Source organism: Amphiura filiformis, chromosome 7 (genome assembly GCF_039555335.1).
Source record: "Amphiura filiformis chromosome 7, Afil_fr2py, whole genome shotgun sequence".
Taxonomy (NCBI): domain Eukaryota; kingdom Metazoa; phylum Echinodermata; class Ophiuroidea; order Amphilepidida; family Amphiuridae; genus Amphiura; species Amphiura filiformis.
The window spans coordinates 13,692,827-13,714,907 of record NC_092634.1 but is presented as its reverse complement, the minus strand read 5'-3'; the positions used below and the strand labels follow the sequence as shown (position 1 = coordinate 13,714,907).

The 22,081-nt window shown below is 35.8% G+C and overlaps 1 protein-coding gene across 1 annotated transcript in view; it reads left to right on the top strand.

Annotated features, from left to right (window-relative positions):
• Positions 1-22,081, top strand: part of LOC140157658 (uncharacterized) — a 56,072-nt gene that overhangs the window by 3,688 nt on the left and 30,303 nt on the right. Inside the window, exons 2-8 of the mRNA XM_072180899.1 lie at positions 7,205-7,481; positions 7,943-8,060; positions 14,496-14,598; positions 16,133-16,368; positions 17,708-17,955; positions 18,748-18,829; positions 19,777-20,351. Coding sequence (XP_072037000.1) covers positions 7,230-7,481; positions 7,943-8,060; positions 14,496-14,598; positions 16,133-16,368; positions 17,708-17,955; positions 18,748-18,829; positions 19,777-20,351 — 1,614 coding nt within the window. The 5' untranslated portion in view covers positions 7,205-7,229. The remainder of the gene's footprint in view (positions 1-7,204; positions 7,482-7,942; positions 8,061-14,495; positions 14,599-16,132; positions 16,369-17,707; positions 17,956-18,747; positions 18,830-19,776; positions 20,352-22,081) is intronic.

Below are 22,081 nucleotides of genomic sequence, written 5' to 3'. Positions count from 1 at the left end.
TCTCAACTTTCAAGCGATATCGCTTGACACATTAATGCATCAACAAATATCATTTTAAACCAACTGGATCTACATGTTAAGCTGATAGCGATCGATATTCAAATGTGATACATGTTGGGATTGGGAATGAAAAGGGCTCAAAAGCTATCAAATTTGTCTCCCGTATCAATGTGAGCTCTCATTGTTCCCAGCATGCATCACGTTCACCAGGTCTCAAAGTAATCGACCGCATTGGCTGCAGGCTAGTTGCCGTCAATGCGCGGTTGCTGTGCTGCCCCTAAAATTTGTCCTATTAAAAGGCACCCAAGTGACCCAATGCCATGCCCATCCCCCTCTGATCCAATTGCCGCTGTGCCCTTTTATTTGCTTGCAAGTTTGAATCGGAGAAATTTAGGTTTTAGAAATTAAAATTGGGCTCACTGAGGTGAAGTGTTCAAGCCACAATCAAGTGTAAATAATCATTATCGGTGAATCTTGTTGGGACCCTGATCACATCACAACTTGATTGTGGCTTGAACACTTCACCTCAGTGAGTTCCGGATGAACACATCCCGGGATTCACTTGTTGTACGGCCAGCCTGCCATATAATTTGCATAATTACGGTAATTATGTGTAATTTTCTGTGCAACTTTAGTACAGCAGTGACAGTCAACGCTTTGGGACTAAAATCGTTGCCTGGTTCCAAGTTTTTTATCCCTCAATGGTCACATTATTGAACACCTGCTAAATTGCAACCTTGTCTATAACACAGTCTTATCTTGTTGACATTTTTGCAATGCATGTTAAATTAAAATGATTTCTCTTCAACAGCAAAATGTGCACTAAATTTTATGAGTCTTAACACTGGTTTGTATCATCTTGAGTGAATGAAGTGCTAGCTTGTCAGGATTGTCAGTGAGAGTTTCTTGTTTACTTTGGAACTTCCATTTCTTTATACATTGTATGGTGTTATGCATCACTGAAGTCAACAATTTTTCATATCCATTGCATTGTCAGCTAAATGCAACTGTATTGAATTTTACCACCTTTTACCCACAAAATGGCCTCTATATGCATTGGACAAAACCAGTTACGCAGTATAGAGTGATTTTGACAGGTAATTGACACTGAGAGTAAACGGTAACTGTAAATAAGAGATGCTACTTTTCAAGAAATATCTTGATTTCAGGAAATTCTTAAAGTTTACAGATGTGCCGGCCCAAAACTTTCTTTTACTTACGGGGGTACTACACCCCTGGCCAATTTTTTGCCTATTTTTGCATTTTTCTCAAAAATTATAGCACATTGGTGACAAGTAAGATATGGATATTATAGGGGCAAGGACTACAACTACTGTACTGAAAAATCAGCAACTCAAAGCAACCCCCGGTAGTTATTGATTTATTGATCAAATATTGGTTTTCCCTCATTTTTGACTGTAACTCCACAACTGTTGTCTGTGCTGAAATAAAATTTCCAGTGCAGTAGTTGTAGTCCTTGCCCCAATACTTACTTGTCCCCAATGCGCTATAGTTTTTGAGAAAAATGCAAAAATAGGCACAAAATTGGGCAGGGGTGTAGTACCCCCTTAAAAAGGGTGGGTTTCTAATTTTAGAGCGTGGGAGCAATTTATTAAGCGTGTGGGTAAAGTAAAGCTACCAATTGAAAAAATTTTTATATGTAATTTGATGATCTCTACAAAAACATTCATATTTTATTCGTAAATTTTGAATGAAAGTGGCACCTAGTAAAATGATGCATGTCAAGGCAGAGGCATTGCAGCGGATGGCCGACACACCGCGAAATTTCTAGTAGTGACTAATTTGATAGTGGTTGATATGGGTCAACGCATGGGTGGATATAAAAAGTGCAATGCATCACCATTTAAGTTTTACTAAGAATTCCAAAGTGCCAGGAACTGTGGTGCAGGATTCTGCATAAGTTTACGTGATACATATTGGTACATGTACGAGTGAATGCCCAAAAATTCGTATCAATTAGTACACATTTAGGCCCATGCTTACCATAATGATGTAAAACTAAAAAAAATTGTAAATGTCTAACATGTCTAATTTATTGGCCATTTTGAGCATTTTGAGGAATGTATTGATACCCTTTAGCGGAGAGTACACTGCACTGTAAAAATTAGGAAGGTTTAATAAAGCCTGTATAATTGATGAGGAAGTCCCATGTTCAACTTTTCATGTGAAATATTTTAGACCAACCATATGGGTAATAATCTCTCTCTCACTACTGATCTGTAGTCATTCATAAGGCCGGGTTTGTGTTGACATAAAAACTAATTGATTAAGTTTTGTAACAAATAGCATGGACATACTTCATTTATGATGCACAATTTAAAAGCCCCCCAAAAAAAAAAAAAACCCAACTGTTGTGATTGTCCTCAGCCCACCGACCATAATCTTGAAGTTTTGCTTTTACTGTTTAAAAGAATATATATATATATGTACATACCATAATTTTGAAAATTCCAGGAAAAGTTTTTATTTTATTTCAAATATTTTTGACATGAAAAGTTTTATCTCCACACTTCTGTTTTAAAACATACAGTAGAGAAATGTCCCAATTTACACCTGGGCTATTGTACAAATTTACTCAAATGGACAAATCTGTAACCATGCCCATTTAATATCACTTATTTATTTGGTATTTATTTAGTTATTTACTGAATTGTTATTGTTTACTTGTTTATTTAATATATTTTAGTGCACAAGTTGTAAATATTTCAGCCTCTCCACATTCCTATAAATTGCAGTAAATATTTCATCTCATTCCTTCAGATTTCAGCATATTGATATATGTATGCCAATACAGGCCCTCCTGTTATGGCTAGATTGTTGATCTAGCTGAAATGCCTGCATACATTTTAGTAAGGCTATATTCAGGCATGAGAATTTTCAGTTTAAAAACTGAATTCAGTTTTTTTTATAGTCAAAATTTCCGCAACTTTATTTAATTTCAGCCTGTTTTTGGTACTTTTTGCCCAATTTCACACGCATTTTCAGTTTTTTCAGTTTTTTTTATGAAAGTGCAGTCTCATGCCTGTATATTGATTTGAATAAATTGCAACCTGTACCTGTGCTATATTTTGATTGCTTAGTAAGCAAGTGATTTGTTATACCTATTATTACATCTCTGTTGCTCAAAAAACATTTAATTCACTTGGCTGATCAACAGTGAGATTTTAATAGAAACAATTATATCTAGTAGCCAGCAGTTTCTCTCTGTCTCTCTCTCTCCCAGGATATGGTATGGAAAAGGGGACGCTAGGTCATATTGGTCATGGTTGGGCACATTAGCTTAATTGGATTGCAACACATTATGTTCACACTTTCTTTCTGTAACTTAACATTAGCTGTAGTTGTGATGACACTGATTAGTTCTTATGCACAGATTTTTTTAATTCTGTAGAGCAATCAAGCAAAATAAGTTATTAAGCATTTTTCAATTTTAATTTTCTAATATGTGACTCCTCGCCACAACTGAGCCCGGATGTCGCCAGTGCCACTATTGAGATATGCTCCATCGAACTTAACAATAAACAATAGGAAAGAAAGGATTTATTGACTGTTTTATTGATTTTTCACTACTTAAATGTCAAGTACTATAGACATGATATACATCATTTTAAAGCTAATTTCAAGCAGAATATTTTGGTTGAATATCTCAAAATGATGATTGGCGACATCCGGGCTCAGTTGTGGCGAGGAGTCACATATGTGCATGCATGTCTATCATGCTGTTCTTGTACATCAGGGACTGCCTTTTGAGGAGAGCGAGAACAATTACTCTCTACTGCTCTCCTTAAATCTGATATAGGAGAGTGATTTTTAGCTCTCCTTAGTTGACCATTCTCTCCTTATAATCTATTGTAAATGCTCTAAACAGCTCTCCTTGAAGGTTCCAGAAGAGCTATTTAATGCTCTCTTGCAAATTCTAAAAGACAGTGCCTGGTACATTGAACACACATCAAAATTAAATTTCAGGTTTCGGGTTTGTTGGATTAGTCTTGTTGCAGAATTCATGAAACAAAAGTACACAAGAAATTGAACATATAGACAGCCCTCGAATTAACCCACGGCACCCATGGCATATTGCCGTGGGTGCCCATCCCCACTGCCGTAATGCCCTCAAAATATGTCCTTTACCCAAGGCAGTCAATTGTCGTGCCCTCTAATGAAGTTGCGTCGGTGCCCCACCCAGCCCTGCCCCTTCATTATAAAATCATCTATCTATATTTGTGTGTGTCTTCTTCACTTTTGAGAAATTGCCTTGGTGCCCTTCTCATATATGGTCATTTTCACGGTAAAGGGTGTAACTTTGGATTTTTAACATTTTGATCCGTAGTGTTCTAATAAAGCCACAGAATTCCATGATTTTTGGCCATATAAGTCATCTAGTTAGCAGCTACCTTGGGTAGCATAATCATCTTCGGAGTTATTATGCTCAGTTTTAGCAGGCTTAAATGTACCTAATATTGCCATTTTGAAAAACTATAAAAAACAGTAACATTTTTGTAAAACCCTGTGTTTTCTTCAGTTAGTTCATGGATAATTTTTCTTATCCTGAAAGTACGGTCATATGTTCAGTAAACACTGCCACATTAGATTTAATTGTGAACAGCCCTGTATTTTTGAGAACCGGACTTGAGATTTGTCGTTTCGAGGCTTCATTTTCCGTTAACAATTGTTAACAAACTTTGTGGGTGTAGCTTTGGTTCATAATTCTTGGTTATTTCTTCACTTCCTCTTGATTCATAACAGTTGATATCTTAACTTGAAATGGGTAACAAAAATTAGTCGATTCGCAAGCTTTTAAAATTTTTATAAAATCTTGACTTCAAAGAGCCATTTTTCCGTTAACTTTTTTGAAGCCTCCGAAACAAACTGTTCACCAATCTTGGGCAAATATAAATAAAAGAGCTCATCCAATCTATTTATCAAAATGTAGCAAAGTAGATCCTCAAGTCACTTGTTTTTAAATCATGGAGATATATATCACCGTTTGAAAATGGGACCCAATACAAACTTTCCGTTAACAATTGAAGCCTCCGAAACAAATGAGGCCTCCGAAACAACAGTTAGGTTAATTATCATCTATGCATATCTAAATTGGTGTGTTCCATATTGATATCTGCATTGTAATTGTTACATGATATGTGCAGAATGTCATAAATTAAAAAAAAATTTGATATTATGGTTAATGTTTGAAAAATATACTGATACCCAAGAAAGTCCGTTTCGGAGGCTTCACATGCAAATAACACCATACTTAACGAATGGGTGAAAAAATTACCATGTTATAAATCTACAATATCTGCCGCATAGAAGCATTGATTCAATACACACAAGAAAATAACAGCTTAGATGATCCCAACAGTGTTGTTTTCAAAAAAACTACTTCTGCAATGTTTAACCATTGTTAACATGAAGCCTCCGAAACAAAAAAAATGACTTGCTGTGATAATTTAAGTTTTGTCACAACTGAAATTCAATACTTAGAAGCAATGCATGAAAATTGGTAATTGCGATATTTTTTACCTATTTTTTCATGTCAACTTGTAGTAGTTAGCCAAATATTTTACTTTTATGATCACCTGAGTTGTTAATTGAAGCCTCCGAAACACAGATCGCTTGAATTGCCAATTCTAGAAAATAACTCCAATTTCTGTGAAACTTGGCTGGTAGGTTCCTTTCATCAAGTAGTATTTGTACATGAAGTTAGACATTCAAATTATTTTAGGAACCCAATTAAAACTTAAAAAATATGTTTAAGGTTGGGAAATTTCCATTGCAAATGACCCTTGATGTTAAAAATTTTCAAAATTGCAATTACAAACATAGCAAAACATGGTATAAAATTTAACTTATATCTGTTGACTTACTTTGGAATGGGATTTCACATGTATTCCAGCTTTCATGTCATAATTTTCTGAGCTTATGTAAAATACATTTTTTCTTAGATTTTAACCAAAATGTTATGGAAATGTCAATTTTTTATCCCGAAATCAAAAGGTTTAAGCCTTGAAACATTATTTTACTGGAATTTAAGTTGCTTCTATGCATGATTACAGTAAACAGAAACATATTTAAGTGGTTTGAAATTTTGACCCTAAAAATCAAAAGTTACACCCTTTACTGTGAAAATGACCATATTCAACAGTTGCCATGTTGCCCTCTTGAAATATTACAAACTGCCCTGCTGCCTTGCCTTTTCAGTGAAAATCCAAGGCAATTTTCAACTTGCCCTAAAAAAGTTGCCGTGCCCCTTCAGATCCTTAATTCGAGGGCTGCATATAGAACAGGCCTAATAGAAGTCTATTTTTCCCTCATTCATAGGCATAGATCCATGGCGTACGGGAGGGATAAATCTCCCCAATATTTTGCTAGGGGGGATGGTCCACACAATCACCCCCCCCCCCCAATGTTGATGCCTGTATGTGGGTTTCTGACCAAATTAACCTCATTTTTGGCAATTTTAGCCCCAAAAGTGCAAATTTATTCTACTTTTGCACCATATTTCACCAATCACCACTTTAACTTTTTAGCTTTAATATGGCAATTGTTTTTGTGCGTTTGTACCGTAAACTTATTCTGTCGCCAAAAGGTGCTGGATTCACTATACTTCAAGAAATTTTTCCAACCTCATCCCCCAATGTCAAAAAGAAATCTATGCTACTGCCCTCATTACATACATTCTAACATGTTGCATTGTGGCACAGATGAGATGTAATGAACAATTTGCTTAATAGTTAAACACATCATCAGAAGTACATTTGTAAATGTTATTCGGCTTATAATAGGTGAATAAATGAGACTACATCGGTATTGATATAGAATGGCATGCACACAGTTAGGCAGAACTTACACTTGTTGCGCATTGCATTTTACATGACTGGAAATTCAAAGATTGCTTAATGTCTTGTGGTTTTATCTTGAGATATGTTGTCGTTTTATGAAGATGTTTTGGTTTGCCACTTATTACATCATCATAACTCAAGAACCACAATACCTACAGAAGTGTAACTGTGATTTGAATTCTTTGTCAAGCCTGCTTCAAAATACCTCAACAAATTTTGCTGGAGGTCATGTGCTATTCATGTGATACCATGATTCGACCATTTCACAATGTACTCTCAACATGCCTGTATTGCAAGCTGTATAATTTGTGTAATAATATTTCATATCGTGTTGTCATTTGCAGAACACACACACACACATATAACAGCATGTCTGAAACACTGAACTTCGGTCCCGAGTGGCTGCGTGCCCTCTCCAGCGGAACAGGCGTGACATCACCACCACCCTCACCTGGCATGGTGCAATTCAAACTTGCAGAGCACCGCTACGGCAGAGAGGAGATGCTGGCCCTGTATAAGAAGCCAGAGAAGGCGCCCAGCGAGGTGGAGGAGTTTCAGTCTATCGGGCGGAAGGAGTGTCTCACACCTATGGCGCTTACGCCACTCAACGATGAAGAACAGGTGAGTTGGACTTGATGGTTTGATGAGAGATCTGATATAATACAAACATGTCAGGGATGCAAGTTTGTAGGATTAATCCTGAATGCTTTTTAGCCCAAATTCACACGCTTTTTCAGGATTTTTTCCAGATTTGTAGGATTTTTTCTAAAGTCCTACTTACATCACTGACATGTGTAGTTTGAAATGTGACATGGAAGCAATCCCTTGATATGATTGATGCCCGAATGATTCAAGTTATATCTATTGTGATATTTTAGTATTAATATCATGCTTTCTGATGAATTTCTTTACATGAACCTTGACCCTCCTCCAAATTGATTGGAAGCTAAATATAGGAAGGTGTCACGGGCTTGAGCAATTGGGAGAGTGTGTGGTCAAAATTTCAGCTAACTTGATAGAAAAAACAAACATATAAAACCTGTGTAATATGATAATGATAAAAGTGTGTTTTTCTTTTGCAGCGGTGTTTATCTCAGTGTGTTAATAGTTCTGTGGTGCTACGCCTAATGGGGCGGGGTGGAGGTGGTGCTGGTCCGCCATCGTTAAGAGGAGGAGCTAGAGGCACAGGTCGAGGAAGAGGTCAGTCATATTTCTTGTGTTCAGTCATGTCGGTCTGTGTTTGCCCCAACAATATTATGACATCTTCTGTTTTGTTATGTTGGCAAAAAGCTGCTTAGACTTGAGGCAAATCATACAAACTGCGTCTCGCATCCATGATCCTGGATGCTTTTTTGGAAAAATAGACGCATATAAAAGTGGACATACCGTAAAACCTCGTCTACAAGCATATAGAGTACTTCTAATGAAAGCTAAATTAATCCAGGTGCCATTATGGAGTTTGAGCAAATAAATTACAGATCCAAGCATATATACAAACAAGACTTATTGTAAGACCAATCTGTTGTATTGGCACATTCACGCTTGTTTCATATTAATTGAGCTTTCATCCAAAATGCTGTATATGCTTGTAGACAGGGTTTTACGGTATATAACTTTAACTAAATAGGTCCATTCAAAATTTCAAAATGGTCATGGACAGAAATTGGCCATCGATGTAAGTTATGCAACGAACAAGGGTTCTAAGAAAAAACTTGTTTGGCGCATTTGATTTGTTACATGGACAACATTATACATCAATGTGCAAAAATGTTTTTCTGTACCATTTACATGTAGCATCTTTAGACCTCAAATATGTGCACTTTCTTGATCTTGTCTGTAAAAGTGATTTATTTTGTGCTATAAGTATGAGCATGATTATGACATAGTTAAATTTGTCTTTTCAAATAGTAGTACCCAATTGGTCCAACAAAAATAATAGGAATTCAAATATTTTTAGACCAGTACTATACTATCCTTAAAATTACCCGACTGTCTTTGATATACAGAGCTAAAATCAGGTAGATAAAACAGTCTGGGTAAACACCGCACAACACACCCCAGCGCATGATATCAAGATTATTCCATGTGCAACTGTAGTTAAAACTGTCATCTGTATTGGATTTCGGATAAAATAGGATTTATCTCAGGATATGATGAATTGAGGCATGATCCAAGTCAAACAGGCACCACTTGCCTCCTTGAGTCTTCACATCTCAAATATCTGTCAATGTAAATATGTTGAAAGATTTTTGCTATTTAACCCGATATCTGTCACCTCATGAATATTTGCATATATCAAATAAGGTCTAAGTAACACAGTGGATGCTGGTATGTAACATGGCCATGGTGAGGTAGCTTTGAAGATGAATGATAAATCATCACATTTATTTTATTACGAGAGGTGGAGAGACTCAGACAAAAAATAATGAATAATGAAAATTGGAAAAGTAATGAATGATCTAAAAGCCCACATGAAAAATAAAATATTTTATAGCAATATTTCTGAACATTTTATGAAAATTAGTAGTTTTCCATTTAAGGCCAATATAATGATATCAAGAAACGTTTTGGTTATTTACCCCCTTCTCCAGTGGTGATCATGTATCTACCTTTAAAATTGAATTTCCTTTAAATTAAATTTATGTCATTACAATTTTTTTTTAAATGAAATGCACTTTTCTGTCTGGCTGCTTTTGTAGTATCAATTTTACCTGCAGAAGTGCATGTCTTGTAATTTAATCCTTTATAAAGAGAGAGGAAGTCACATGCCGCATTAAATATAGTAATGCATTAAAACTAACCCAAGTATTTGATATACTTGAATTATTAAAAGTGAAAAGAATAAATAGATTGATTGACTAAAGCACTCACCTGATACTTACAATGACTTTCAGAGATCAAGTGAGAACCAAATTAATTGTACAATTTTTGAAGTTGCTTAAAATGGTTGGTAAATCTTGGAAATGGCCTTTGACCATTTTTTTTCGTCAGAAATATGAACAAGATATGAAGAAAAATGAAAGTTTAAGTCCATCTTTGAGCTCACACATCTTCTATGGATTTGCAAGAATCTTGTGTGCATGAGATATGGTATGAAGTTTTGAACTTGTAACTGCAATACCAATCAGTAAGGCAACACTCTGCATTACCTTATAAAATGAACAAGGAAGTGGTGTCTCATATGCCAGTCCTTTCAACTTTGCTGAGCTGCTGCATTAACTAAAGTGGTTAAAACTAAATGATAGATGGCAAAATCAACTTCTCGTTTTAGTTTTTAAGTGTTTAAGAAATATAGGGCCATCTTATCTATCATCCCAATTTGAATTTGTTCATGATAGTCATATGCATATTACCAGGAATCATACATCAAACACTTTGGTTGTACCAAAATGTAATTCAAATTCAGGCAAGCGTACATTCTAGGGCTCTCAACTAACGGGTAGTTATGTACCCGGGTACCGATTGAATTTTCGGCGGGAACTGGTACCGAAATTTTTTTTTTTTTTTTTTTTTTTTTTTTTGTTTTCGGCGACTTTGGAGAACCACTGGACCTATTCTGAAATGCTAAGATCATTAGGATCATTCACAATTAATTTGAAAAAAAAAATTGAAAAGAATTACGAAAAAATTACAGTTTGTTAGTCTTAATATGTAAACCACAAACTTCTGTTTACCTCTTCATCTATCACATATTATAAATGCATTGGTTTTCCATGCATTTATAATATGTAATATATGAAGAGGTAAATATTAGTTTGTGGTTTGTATAGCAAGGTTAACAAACTGTAATTTTTTCGTAATTTTTTTTCAAATTTTTTCAAATTACCTGTAAGTGATCCTAGCACTTCAGAATAGGTCAAGTGGTTCTCTAAAGTCGCCAAAACTTTGAAAAAAAAAAAAACTTATTAAAAAATAATTTCGGTACTTTGACCCGTGAATTCGGACCCGGGTAGGCCAAGAACGGGCGGGAACTCGGGTACCCGGGAATTGGTGAGAGCCTTAGTACATTCCATGTCAGAGCTGCTAATACTTGGAATGGAATTGCACCTCAAATCCGCAAAGAATTAAATAATATGTCTTTGTATCAATTTAAAGTGCAAACAAATATTTCTGCTAAATAACTTGTATTTCTATTCCCTTATAAATTGTACTTTTATACTGAACATCTTAACTTTAGTTTGTATTTTGTATAATCTTTGTCATATGTAACCAATATTATGCTTTTGATTTATCATGTGTATTTACCGTTTATCAATTTATGTACTTTACATTATTTATAATTGTATGAGGGCCTGCTTGGAAAGCAGTGCTTGACACTGAAGTGGAATTACCCTCAATAAAGAAAGATTATTATTATGGATGTGAAAATCTCCTTCTGACTGAACTTGGTTTTTATATGATGACAATTCAAAAAGCCACTTCAAATTTATAACCCATGTAATTGAAACACTCAAGATAGTTCAGGTGTACACCTAATATGAGTTATGGGAATCAAGTTTCATTTATTTACAAAATTGATCCGCCATCATTTTTGCATCAGTTTCCATTGGCCAATAAGGAATTACACTTAGATATTTTTAGTCTTTTGTATACCAGTGTATGAAGGAATTGCATTGCAATCAGTGAGCGTTGTATTCATTTATACAGTGGAACCGCATAATACAAAATTGTCAGAGCTTCAGATTTTTCAGATTTTAGTTTGTCAGGATTTTGTGTTATCAGGTGTTTTTAATGTATGCTTGGGATTCGGGAAAAACATTTTGTGCTATCAGGAATTTTGTGTTAACAGATTTTGTGTTAATGAGCAGTGCACTGAAAATGTTTTATGTGATGCGATCAAGCAAAATCAGTCGGAACTCGGAAATATTAAATTTTCAGTTTCTTATGGATTATTAAAAGGCATTTACAAAGATGCATTTTGCAGAAAACCCCACTGAAATTGAACAGCCCGTTCCAAAGATATGAGCAATTAAAGAGTTTCCAAAACAAAGAAAACAAAAGGAAATATTTCCTTTGTATGGCTATATCTCAAAATCAATATTTCCGAGTTCCGACTGATTTTGCTTGATCGCATCACATATTTAAAAAACAAAAAGGTTGTTATTGTTCATGTTCCCTGGTTGCTATGCCCGAGTATTCTGTTTTCTTCTTTAAAAAGTGTGGTCTTCATTTCTTGTAGTCTACTTGAACTTGTGACAAAATTGTTTTTTCAATGCAGATCCATTCAAATCAAACAAGTCACACTTCCCAAGTGTATGTATACATACACGTACATGCAATATTTGTCACAGTCTACATAGTTACTCCCTTTAAAATCAAAAGTCAGGAAAATTATGTTTTTATGAAAAGTCTTGCTTTCTGTGAATAATTAATGACCCGTCATAGGCCTACTGTTACCGTACTAAATATCAATCATATTATGTTTCTTTAAATGTGGGCGAGCAGATGGTGTTGTGTGATAAATCTTGACAAATGGAGTTGATTTATATGAAAAAGTGTTGATTACATGGATTTTGGTCAGATTGAGCCAATCATGTCAACTATCAATTAGTGGAAAAGGAGGCTAGATAATTTTAAAAGGAAAAAAATGTCTTGAGTTATTGTGTTTCTTTGTTCGTTTTTTATTCGGCAAGATCATTAGAGGCACTATGAGTGGTTGGCTAAATTCAAATATCATAAAAAAATTAGATGTTGCATTTGGCCATGTGCTTTGAACTCGCCACCTTTGGGTTGCACAGCCCTTTGAGTTTGAAATTGACATAAAATTTCAAATACGTATCCCTCCCCCCATACAAAGTATGCATTTTCTGAATGAAATTGAATGAGGAATCCAAATATACCATTACATATGTGTAGGGGATAGTGCAAAGTTGACCGAAACAATTTGTCCCAGCACATTATAAATGATAGGTTGAAAACTCACTGTTGGTAACCTACGCTTTTATAGAAAGGGTGGGTTTGAAGGGTCCACAAAATGCTTAAAAGGGTGGGTTTGAAAAATTTCTGGTTAAAATGTGTGTCCAAATATAAAGCGTGGTCACTGATAAAAAAAGGGTGGGTTTAGAAGTCAACAATTGTAATCTCAAAGCTTAAATTTCTGATTGAATGATAAATGAAACACACAAAAAAAATATTGAAATCCTATTCTGTTTGGTCATCTAAAACTTCAATATGTAGGCCTGATTATCTTTGGATGCAAATCTGCACCTCTTGGACCACCATAACCATTAGCCACTTATCTATAATCAGTAACCATACTTAGAAAGGGTGGGTTTCGGGATTTTGGTATAAAGGGTATAAAATAAAAAGGGTGGGTTTGAAATAAAAAAAGGGTGGGTTTGTATCACCACTGCCAACTACATGTATGATAACTTGTTTCTTGGTGTTGTCAGATAAAGTTATGTTGGCAATTTTATACAGATCATAGACCTTGTGTTGGTTGGAACCTGTATCTGTAATTAATCAATATGCAGGAAATAAACACTTTTGTTATTTTGTTTTATGTATGAAGGCAGGGTTTTTGACCATTTGCCATCTTTATAACTCTCAAGCTACATTGCATGAAATGATGAGGAAAGGCAGACAATCAAAGCGAGTTACACTAATATCATGAAATGATGAGGAAAGGCAGACAATCAAAGCGAGATACACTAATATCCTGACAGCAATTGTAAAGATTGGTTTGATTGTCAGCAAATTTCATTGAAGAGATGAAATGTTGATTAGAGGTTTTAACTGCACATCGGTTATTTTGAGGGCATTGTGAAAAATCTAAACATTTTGCCTTTGGAACAATTTGTATGTTTTGCCTTTCCAAAAATCGATCAGGCTAAAACAGGACGCCCAATAACAGAAGTGCGAATCACAATCTGTGCAAATATGGTAGCACGCAATCCAAATACGGCGGCCAGCGCTCTTGCAATTTATTCGACGTACAACACGGCACGCGGGGAGGTTACTAATATTTACGCTGACGTCGCGGAGGTCCACTGTCGAATATTAGTAACCACATTCAGCGTTTGCGTTTTGGCAAATAAATAAAAATGATTGGATCGCATGTATCACATTTATTCATGAGGTTATGAATGTGTGTCATTACCCTGTCATTAATACATGTCATGTTCAATATTGGATCAGGAATAGGTGGATTACGTCTACTAAAAACTGTACGCTGTTTGGATTAAAATTACTAAAAACATTGGCTTTGTGTGGCTTTCATTAAAAGTGTTGTTTTTTTAAATTCAGTAGACTGGTCTTGTGGAACAGGGCATACATGGCCTTTACATGGCCTATACACGGCCTTTACATGGCATATTCATGGCCTATACATTGCCTTTACATGGCCTATACATGGCCTATACATGGCCTATACATGGCCTCCACTCTGAGGTAGACTGGAATCAAGAGATGAAAGTCTTACAGACATTTCCTGATTTCAGGAAATGTTGCATTGAAAGATACAGGCAAAGTACATTCTTGGAAACTGTTATACCATTTTTTAACAACCTTGACTAACATCACTAAATCAACAAAGCATGGGAACTGAAGCAGCTCAAATCACAATGTGCTATACATGTAGATGTAGATGGCCTAAAATTATGCATACATGTGTAATTCTTTTGTTTTTTTGTACAGGAAGAGGCCGAGGTGATTATCAACGTAGTGTGTCAACTTACGATGACGGAGAGACTGGTTTTGTTAGAAGGGAGTTTAACAGAACACTGAGCTGGGACGAAGGGTAGGTTCTCTCGTTAACATATAATGGCCTGGTTGAAATCTTTCAAATTACATAACAGTATTTTTTGTAACAGATTTGTATTGTTATGTTCCAGACTTGCTAGACAGGACCCATTTTAAGTGTTTTGATGGATGAAACTTTTCAATTATGAAAAACTGAATATGCTTAGGCTTAATAAATGTTACTCCTACATGTAGGCTTATTTTGCTTGTTTTAAATTTTGAATTTGATTGATAACTCTTGTCATCTTAGATTTGCTTGATAATCCTTCTGTGAAAAACAGGGATTACAAGAATGTACACAGTGTCAATCTTTTTTTTTTGGGGGGGTAGGTACTCCATTGATTAATTATGCAAATGTCCTCATAAGAGGACACTGCGTAACCAGGACGTCAATATTTACAAATATTTACATGCTACATCTACATCAAAAGCATCGTTGTCATTGTCTTTTTTGTTGTTTTACATCAAGGATTTAGAAAACATATCTACTGCCTCATGTTTGTTTCAGTGATTTGTTAATTGGTTGTGCACATGTCCTCATATGAGGACATTGTGCAACCACAGAGATGTCACTTGGCTCCATTATAAAAACCTGAAATAACAGAGAAATTGGGATAAAATGTTAAAAACTTGGGCTAAAAATGATGTAGAAATATTATTGGACTTTACAAGGCAAAAACAGAAACAACTGACATGTCTGCAACCATGTTCATGTACACAAATGAATTAGAGTTCATGAATTACAACTCATGAATTAGATTTCATGAATTACAACTTGTAAATTAGAATTCAAATTCAACCAGATGTTATTAAGTGTGTAGAGATCATGAATTAACCTAATTAGAGTTCAACAACTGAAGTTGAAATACAGTCATTATTACATCCACTCTATAGTAGGCCTACTTCATTCTTGTATGTACTTTCCTGTACCGACATGGTAAATGTTACATTTTTAAATGCACAGTGTCCTCTTATGAAGACGGGAGGGTGGCAGGACGCTATTGTAAGACACCTCAATGGCGCAACATCCTCATTTGAGGACCCTTATTTTTCACTAATATTTTCAAGTATTCTAAAATAATTGTCACAATATAATTGTTTCCATTATCTTCTATAACATGTATAAATTATTTTAAAAAAATGTAGTCACATAACTACGCCCTAAAACAGGTTAGCAATTAGGCTGAATCCATTTAGATAAAGTTGGCAACTTGGCATATACATGTAGAATCGCACTTGTAGAAATGTGCTTGGGGTCAATAGAGCCTGTAGGCATTTATAAAAGCTCAGTGTATGCTGCTCTCTCTTCTTATTTCTCTGCTATTGCATACTGATGACGGGGTGATATTACATTTTTCACGGTGCATTTTATATCTGTCCTCATCAGGACGTGAAAGGGTTAAATTGTCTTCACTCATGCTGCCTGTATTTTTTTAAATTTTGTTAATCGGTGTCAAATTTGACAAAATAAAATATAGCTAATGATGTTTGTAAGCACCTAATTAAAAATATCTCTTGCTCTTTTACAACAGCAATGACCATAGGTTGTATGATAAAAGCCACCGAACCGATTCTAGGAATTACGATGACACGGGGCCACCTTCGCCGCGTAAACATCTGGAGCGAGGGAGCCTAAGCGACAACTGGCGCATCCCACGTGAGAGGCAGCTGAGTAGAACGGAAGAAGAAGAAGACGGTGGTTGGAGACATGCTAGTAGAACAGGGCGGTCTCCTAGAGATAATGAAGATAACTGGAGGACGACAGCAGGTATGTTGCGGTTAAAGAGATTAGACCCAAAGAGTATCAACTCCAAATGCTTTCTAAATCCACCATGTTATAGTTTTCAGCACAGTACTTCAGTGGTCTGCCAATTTGGCACAGTTTATGGCATATACGGAAGTTGGGTTGCTGCGTAACAACGCATGATCTTGTTCTTTTTAAGCGGTAATCAGACAGAGCAGACAGACTCTGCTGAAGTAATTTTAGTATAGTATGTTGTCTCATGGAGTGCAAATCGTGTACCTCCAACATTTATTGGCTCAAGCGTCAAATGGTATACAAATATTAACTGTCTATGAGTGTGATGGTGAAATATAATCACGAGGTGAAAGATGGATTGTTCCATTCCACGAGCCGAACGGCGAGTGGAATGGAACAATACATCTTTCACCGAAAGTGATTATATTTCACCATTACACTAATTTTAAGACAGTTAATATTTGTTTTATATCACTCATGCATAAATTCTATTACTAAAATACTATTTAAGGTAGGAAATACATTTTTTTCATCAACATAACGACGTGTTTTGCCGTGGTATACTTCACATTTTGGGGTCCACCCCATAACTAAATCGGCGAAGTCGAAGAGTCAGCGCATGGCTTGCGCCATGGCGCACTCTGCAGAGCACATGATGGTAAAGACTATCACACGGAGAGGGTGATAGTAAAAATGATAAATGGTAATCAACCAATGAACTGTCTAGAATTTATGTATGAGTGATATAAAACAATATGGCATATTGAGCGTTGTAAATATTTGTGCATGCAGCACTTGGCGTTTAACACACAGAATGCAAACAACAGCGCACATTAAATCAAAAGTTTACTGGTTGCATAGCAAAATAATCCCAGAGGTTCACTATTTTGCCTCCATGAGTGACATGCAAACATCACAAAGTCGGTGCTCTGGTTGTATTTCTATGGTTATGGTACAACTAGTTCCAATTTTGTTTTACATGATTTTCATGAGGAACCAAGTAGCGGATCCAAGTACCAGCAAATTTCTAATTTGTTTGCATTTTGATTAGTTTGTAAATAGTGTAGAATTTCTGGATTCGCAAAATTAAGTTTCTGCAACAGGTCTGGTCATGTGAATAAAGTACAGGTTTTCATTATTTAGTGATCAATAAGGTTGTCAGATCAGCAAGTGTGAACTTTTTTACTTTGTTTCTGTGAGTTATCTTTCCCTCAAATACTGTGTGAATTAACCAGTATCATATGCAAATGATGTCGCTCGTAGGCCACCACAGCTAAATATTATGTTGTAACAAATTGGTTAAAACTGTTTTTCATTATGTGGAAATGCTCTTTTTTTTGATTGGCAGGCTCAACAAGAACAAATTGGCACCATCCACGAGAGCGAGAAAGACCACCGTTTGACGATCGCGACAGGGGTCGGGAGTTCACTCGGCCGGGTGAAACCCGCGAGCGGAGGTTTAGTGGTCGAAATCGACAGGACAGCTGGCATGAGGAGTCAAATGAAGAGATGCCGGAGTGGACTATGGATGATGACGCATTTGATACGGATACCATCGGCACTTTTGATGCTTCAGGGGCTTTCTGTTCCATCAAAGTAAGATGTGTATCAATGTTTAGCACAGTTTAGCACAGCAGCTAAAGGGAGTATCCCATCATGCATTGCACTCTATCTGCTTGCTCCATAGCAAATACATACAAAACATAAGTATGAGCAGCTTAAATATTGAGAGCTATGGATAGTTTCACAATACTTAAAAGAGATCATATTTTTTCAAACAAAAGTCTTAACTCCCCTGATATAAGCGAGTAATTGAAAGTTGAAGTGAATAAGTTTGTATACACTTTCAATGGCATGTGCAGTTCTAGTATGGTACCACAGAGAATGATGGGATACACCTATCAGCTGCTGTGCAGTTTAGGCTGGCAAATGAGCTATGAGGCCATTATATAACTCACCCAGTGATTTTTCAACTTGTAGAATATGATATAATTAATATCCCACCCAATAATGTTAAGTTTTATGCTTATAGATACAGAGTTTATGATATCCAAACTGGTGGCTAAAATGGACTTCTGAATGTTAGTTTCTGTTGGATATTCCATGTATAAATATTATTGTAATTGATTACATTTTTTTAATATAATTTCATGTCCAAATACACCTAAAAGAAGATCTGCAACATGTTGTTATAATGGTGTGTATGTACTGGCCATTTTGTTTCACCAATTTCAACACCAATATAAATTAAGGGCACATTACACTAAAATGGGTGACTAATTTTGGGGCATTCTTACATAAATTATGAAAAAAAAATATAATACAAAACCACCCATGTAAAGTGACTTAGTTAAAACGGTACATGTAACCCGATTTGTTTTTAAACAGCCTGAAGATTTCAAGAAGTCAGATGAAAAGTCATCCAAAGAAGATAAGGATAAAAATGAAGAGGAATTGGCATTTCAATCAGGCAAGTTTTTAATAAATGATAATCTAAGCTAATTTAACTCATGATAGGCCATACTTTGCATAACGCACCATCTTAAGGAAGGACTGGCCATCAAACATCAAGGTTAGAGGTGGTTGGTGAAGCCCACTGTTGTATAGAGGGTATGCAATACGACGTCACTCATAACAAAGTCATCCTCATTTATTTCCGGTTGGTTTATTGCATACACTCAGATACAGGTTTCTAGAGTAAAATCTGTGATTTTTATTTTCCTCTTGTGAAATTGTTTTTAAGAGATTTGGACTTTAAACTTTATAGTTAAAAGACAAATTGTTTCCTTTCATATCGTCAGTCGCAACACATAGTGAAAATTACACGTTTCTGAGAAAAACATGTTTGAAGTATATGTTACAAATAACAGAGTCGATACTCCACTGCTATCTCTCAGTGGCCCAATTCCATTTGAAATTGAAGTTTACGGTTCAAATTATTAAATTATCAAATTATCTTTAATAGTTAAAAAGGAATTTAACTATTATAGGATATGGCTAGCCAAACTTCTATGTTACTATGTGAAATGGAAAATTTGGAAAAATCACTCTGCGCCACTACGTGTTTGCGACCGAAGATATTTAGCAGAATATTTGTTGAATTTCGCATGTTCACAGGATTTTTGGCCAAAAAGCAATTTTGCCTATACTTTTGTACATAATCAGAATTTCCAAATTTTATGAGGGTGCGCTCACATTATTTCCTCATCTATATTGGCATTACATGGAGAATGTTTGTACCTTATTTGTTATCACTCTATAGAAGACATCGTTGTATCAAATATCAGTATCAAATATTGCAGTATGTGAGGTTTAATACAAAAATATATAGGAGGGTTGCAACAACCCTCCCCCTTGTATTGTCTCAATTATATGAGAGTTAAATTAAAATGAAAATTTGCTTTGCTCCCATGACAGAAAAAGGAGAGAAGCCTAGCGCTAAAGAGGAGAACCACAAGCCGGTGTCAACGACAGCTGAATCTTCGTCCAAACCCACAAGTAAAAACACTTCTTCCAGTGATTCTAGTATCTCAGACAATAAAATGCCACCACTCAGTGCCGTTAGCAATGCTGCTCTAAAAACTCCTAGTAGTAATAAAAATCTCACCACAGAGATGAGTATAGAAGGAAGGACTTCTAGCACTGCTCCGTCTGCTGTCGCGGCGGAGAAGCAAAATGAGGGCGCCATTCAGGCACAAAGCTTGCAAGACATTGAGGCGCAAATGTTGAAATCCTCAGGGAAGGTTAATAATAGGCCTACTGAAGCAACGGATAGTGCAAAGACTCCAATGACTGCCGCATCAGAGGCAGTCGCTAGTAAGACAGATGTGTCTATCTTGGAGCAGAAATTGCCAGAATCAAACATTGTTTCGGCAGGAGTGTTATCGGCTGAAGAGGAGAAAAAGATAGTAGACAGTTTAGAGGATGATGATGATGGATTAGAACATCTAGAAAAAGCAGCAGAGAGTTTAATGGCTGAACTAATAGAGGAGGTAAGTACAGGTGTAAAAAATGCATTTTACTATTTTTCACCTTGAGTGACGTTAGTACTTTTTTTTTTTACGACATGGCATAACTGGGCATTAACAGCAGAGACAAAAAAATCATTTAGAAGCTGCTGACGAGGAAACACCCAGAAAGTGATTAACCTCCCTGCTGAAGCTGTCCCTTGATCTATTGGCTGGAATTTGGGCAGGAAGAGAATTCCATAATTGGGCTGTAGATGGTAGAAATGATCTTTCATGGCTGATGTCACTTACCAAACTTGAGGTGAAACAGAATATATACTCTGATCAGCTTGTAATAGGCAGGACTCATAACATCTTGGATTGATTACAGATTAATAAATGCCTATCACTTGTTCGTTGGGAGTGAAATTGTACAAAATAATGCACGCTTACTGAGATGTTGATGCGTCTAATACATGAGCCCTGCAGGCGGAGTGCATTAGACGTAAAAACATCTTGTTACGTGTGATTTTTGCTGTTTTTAAAACCAAATTATCACTAAAATGTTGGAAAATGAACCAAATATAAATGCATAAACCCGCCCATAAAATGAATCAATCCTACGTGACACGGACGCGTGCGAAAGCACTGCGCGTAGTACACGGAGTGCCATTATTCACAATCAATGCACTCTGCATATTTTCTAACTGGCTGCTTCGATATGGCCATGTGTTTTGAACTCGCCACCCGTAGCGTTACATCACAAATATATGAATTTTTTCACCAATCGAGTTTCAAATTAAAATATCTCCACAATTATCAACCCTAAACTAGCAAAAGTATACATTTTTGGAAAGCTGAAAGCATTTAGGAATGTAACAATACATATTTCAACTCATTATACAGGGTGACCTTGAAATTATACAGGGTGGAATAAAAAAATTCCGGATACAAAAAGGGTTACTTAACACATTGCTTATTACTAACTTGCCGTAATAAACTGAAAGAAAACAACATCTATTTAGTTAGAGAATAGGGGGAGCCTACAGACTTTGGAAGAAAAAAAATCACAGCTGTTTGGTAATCTCAGAATACAGGGTGTCCAAAAGTATGTTAGAATTTTTTACAATTTATCATATTTTGAACTGCAACATTTTACCCCTAACCCATACAGAAAAAGTAAGTCCATATTTAGATTCCTCATCAAATTTCCTATCAGAAAATGTATACTTTGACTATGATAGGATAAGTAATAAAAATTTTACAGCAACTTTTAGATTTTGAAGACATCCGCATTACTTACTACAGTGTTTAATATGAAAACGGGTGGTTTTGTACGTAAAAGTTTGAATTTTATAGAATAAACCAATCATAAAGAGTTTAAAATGATTAAAAACAATTAGCAGAATTGTTTAGCTGTAAATTAAGACCAAAACCAAGTTTATAGCCCCCGTAGCAGTGAATTTATTCAAGTTACACACGTGAAACGTCGCGTTCCCATAGAGTTTGTGTGTACCGCTTCCCCCTCCTCCGCTTCCCCCTCCTCCACCACCCTGACTGCTCGCAATTCAATCAACCACAGCTTCGTTAGTTGAAAAGCTATATCCTTCATATTTACAGGTTATTTAGTGGTATTATTTAGCTTTCAAATGAGACCAAAACCATGACATAATCTTTTTGTTTAGCCGAGGTATGATGAATTGAACAGATCTTAATTTGAAAATACGTAACACCACCACCATTTTTGGGTGGCGAGTTCAAAACGTGTGGCCATA